This window comes from Corvus brachyrhynchos, unplaced genomic scaffold (genome assembly GCF_000691975.1).
Source record: "Corvus brachyrhynchos isolate BGI_N302 unplaced genomic scaffold, ASM69197v1 scaffold365, whole genome shotgun sequence".
Taxonomy (NCBI): Eukaryota; Metazoa; Chordata; class Aves; order Passeriformes; family Corvidae; genus Corvus; species Corvus brachyrhynchos.
The window spans coordinates 2,200,710-2,203,996 of record NW_008239544.1 but is presented as its reverse complement, the minus strand read 5'-3'; the positions used below and the strand labels follow the sequence as shown (position 1 = coordinate 2,203,996).

The following is a 3,287-nucleotide window of genomic DNA, read 5'->3' as shown; positions in this document are numbered from 1 at the left end:
TCCAGTATATAGAAACAATTCTGAACTAAAATGCACTGAAAAAAACTGCACTTTTTTCATGCAGTCAGTAATAACCAATTACTTAATTCATCTGTTGATATGAAGAGTCATTCATATTTACTACAAATGTGAACCTGCTGGGTTCATGTTATCAAAGCCAGGAACAGCGCTGTGGTATTATCACAAAATCCTCTCTCTACACCGCAGAAAATTAAATTCAACATGGCCAAGTGCAGTTTCCTGCACCTAGGTCAACACAATGCAATTCTGCCTACAGGAAGTAAAATTGGCTTTTCTCTCTACAGGCAAACCAGCATTTTAAAGATGTTGTTTCCACCTTAATTTACTGAAATATGGAAAGGACAGCAGTAGTTTGGAGTATTGCCTTGATAAAAGTTCCCAAGCCATAACCTCACCAACTGATGAATAACCTTAATTTTAGGAAGAGAAGAATGGAATTGCTCCCATTACATTAAATTGATAAAACACACCATGCTGAGGCAATTATTGTCAGTTCTGTAAGTACTTTGTACATGAGCCTGAATATAAAACATCCTTGAAGCCGAGAAATTGTAAACACATTCAGTATGCAAAGAGAAGTGAACACCAATGCCTTACCTCAAGAAAGCCCAACTCATCTAGAAAGCTACGAAGGTAAGTGATGATCTTTGCACGGGTTATAAATTTCTGCCTCACATAATCATTAAGAATTAAATCCAAGTATCTCTGACGATATCTGGTTTCCTGAAAAGAACACGTATATTTAGAACAAGCTAGATAAAATGTCATGCCAAAGGAAAAAATAGCAAAACAAAACTAATATTCCTTTGTTGACTGATAATATCAGCAGGTATCAAAGGTTGTCCATTCAGACCTATCTGTGGCATTCTTGCCCATGGCGGGGGTGTTGGAACTAAATGATCTTTAAGGTCCCTTCCCACCAAAACCATCCTAAGATCTGTCAAACTGCCTCCAAGACTGACAGGCATGACAAATACCTTATCTTTGAGGCCAAAATGAAGATGAGGCAACATGTGCAGGCATGGAGACAACAGAGTGATTTCATAAGGAATAATACTCAGTTCCCCTTTCCTTGTTTTCCCAGGATTCCCCTCTACACCAATAATGTCCCCACGACGCAGCTTGCTGTTAACACGGAAATACTCTTGCTCTGATTTGTAAAGGCTGTAATTACAAAACAAATATAAAATATAAGCACGTTTGTTTAAAGTTCAACATTCCAAGACAAAATGCATTTAAAAACCTATTTTTAAAAATTTTTTTTAAAAAATTGTGTATATATATATATAAGTTATTTTAACAGGAAATCGACCACAACATCTGAAACAAAACATTACTTGGCTGCCTAAGCCAAACCACAGATGAAATAGAATACTCAAATACAGGTATCTAGACCCCAGAATGCAGTGCAGTTTAGAATGCTACTGGGGATACCTCTGCTTACCTGGAATTTGCCATGACCTGCAACTTGACTCCTTCACCACGAAGATCATAGAAAATCAGTTTCCCTCCAGCAGCACGCTTTGCATGGATTCGACCTAAATATCAAAGTATGCTAAACATCAGGAAAAGAGTCCCTAGCAGAAAGGATACAGGGGCAAAAGCCACAGTACTATCACTTAGAATCATCAGCTCTGAACTATTCACTAACTACAAAAGAGAAGCAGTTAAGTCGCAAAATGAAAACTAGAAAGACCATAAAAATTTTGGGTCCCAGAGCCTATGTTACAGTCTGATCTTATAGTTGCAAGGGAAGTTGCACAGGTCCACTCAGTCTGAAGGGTACGTCCTGAATAGTTTAACACTGCTACAGACTTCATGACTAAGTAAGAGATCAGCAAAACTCAAAAAAGACCAACCCATCAATAAAAGCAGCTAAGATTTTACATTTTCCTGTATCCCTGATAAACTTTTACCTGCCACTCTCACTGTAACGTTTGTCAGGTGATCTCCTGGCTGCAGGTGACTGTACTTGTCTATAAAATCTGAGAGAGATAAGTCAACATGGAACTTGTGGGGATAGGGATCTTCATTGGAGCCCTTAAGCTGTTGGACTGCATGGCTACGAATCTTGTAGTATTGCTGTCACAAGAAACAAACAAAATCAAATTATTTTATTAGACTCTGAAAATATGCTACAGGCTGTGAACTAAAATGCAGCTGCCCTGATGCAGGAATATACATCTCTCCCCTTTTAGCCATTTAACTACCCATGAATAAAAAAAAATCAAATGCAAGTCAGTAAGATTTATTCAGAGAACATCTAATAAGCATGGGACCATATGCTCACATTTGGATCCAAGCTCTCCTCATCAGCACCAACGTTATCGTCAGAAGTCAAGGAAGGCTTATTTGAATGCTTTTCACTTTGCTCTTTCTGCTTTGCTTCTTTTTCAGCTGTTTTTCTCTCAGCCTTTAAACGTCTCTTCAGCTCACTGCAAAAGAGAAGGAAACTGGATGCAGCAAGTACTCCGATACTTCTACAGGAAAATGGTTGGCAGGATTCTGCCAAAATCTAACTGGACAAATAACCCTGTCACTTCTCTTACTTTTCCCAGTAGTCAGAACAATTCTTAAACACGTTTAAACATTTTCTACTTTGAACTCCTTCAGTTCATCCCCTACGATACAAATACTCAGAGAAAGTGAAAGCGAAATTATACATAGTTTAGACAGACCACGAGAACGCGTGCCTACGTGTCCAAGGGTTTGCCCCACTCTGTTGTATCCTAAGAACTTAGCAGCCCCACACAGCGTGTAAGTGAAACAAGGCGAACTCCCCCCGAAATAACGTAGGGTTCCCGAAGTCACCTTCGCTGTTCAGCCTATTCCCCCACGGCCCTCGGGCTCCTGCCGCGCTCCTGACCCCGCCTTGCAGGACTCCATAAGGAAAGAAGCGGCTCAAGCCAGACGCAAAGCACCGACCTGCTTTGGTCATGAAGCGCCTGCTGACATCGGAGCGCGGGCGCGGCCCTCCAGACCCAGCTGCGGAGCCGCGCAGCGCCGGAGCTCAGCATGGCGCTCCGACGGGTGCCTTGGCGGAGACACGCACCAGGTCAGCTGGACACACTTCACCTCCCCGGCCCGGCCCCACCTGACCACCCGCGCACCCTCACTTTTTGCTGAGGTGCGACTCAGTCTCCGCCGCTTCGCACTCGCGCGCCGCCGCCGCCATCTCCATCTCCCCACTGTTGCCACCGCCCTTCCGCCCTTGCGCGCCTGCGCACGCGGCGATGGTGGCGGGGGGGGCGGGGGGGGGGACGGCG

General features: G+C 43.3%; 1 protein-coding gene across 2 annotated transcripts in view; it reads right to left on the bottom strand.

Moving 5' to 3' along the window:
* Positions 1-3,241, bottom strand: part of KARS (lysyl-tRNA synthetase) — a 9,047-nt gene extending 5,806 nt beyond the window's left edge. The window contains exons 1-6 of one of the 2 annotated variants that reach the window (XM_008639168.2): positions 3,138-3,241; positions 2,312-2,456; positions 1,938-2,103; positions 1,466-1,559; positions 999-1,185; positions 619-744 (exon numbers count right to left, since the gene is read on the bottom strand). In XM_008639168.2, the coding sequence (XP_008637390.1) occupies positions 619-744; positions 999-1,185; positions 1,466-1,559; positions 1,938-2,103; positions 2,312-2,456; positions 3,138-3,202 (783 nt within the window). In that variant the 5' untranslated portion in view covers positions 3,203-3,241. Of the gene's footprint in view, positions 1-618; positions 745-998; positions 1,186-1,465; positions 1,560-1,937; positions 2,104-2,311; positions 2,457-2,946 lie in introns of both variants that reach the window. The other variant, XM_017741383.1, reaches the window with a different exon arrangement.
* Between the last annotated feature and the right edge of the window lie 46 nt (positions 3,242-3,287).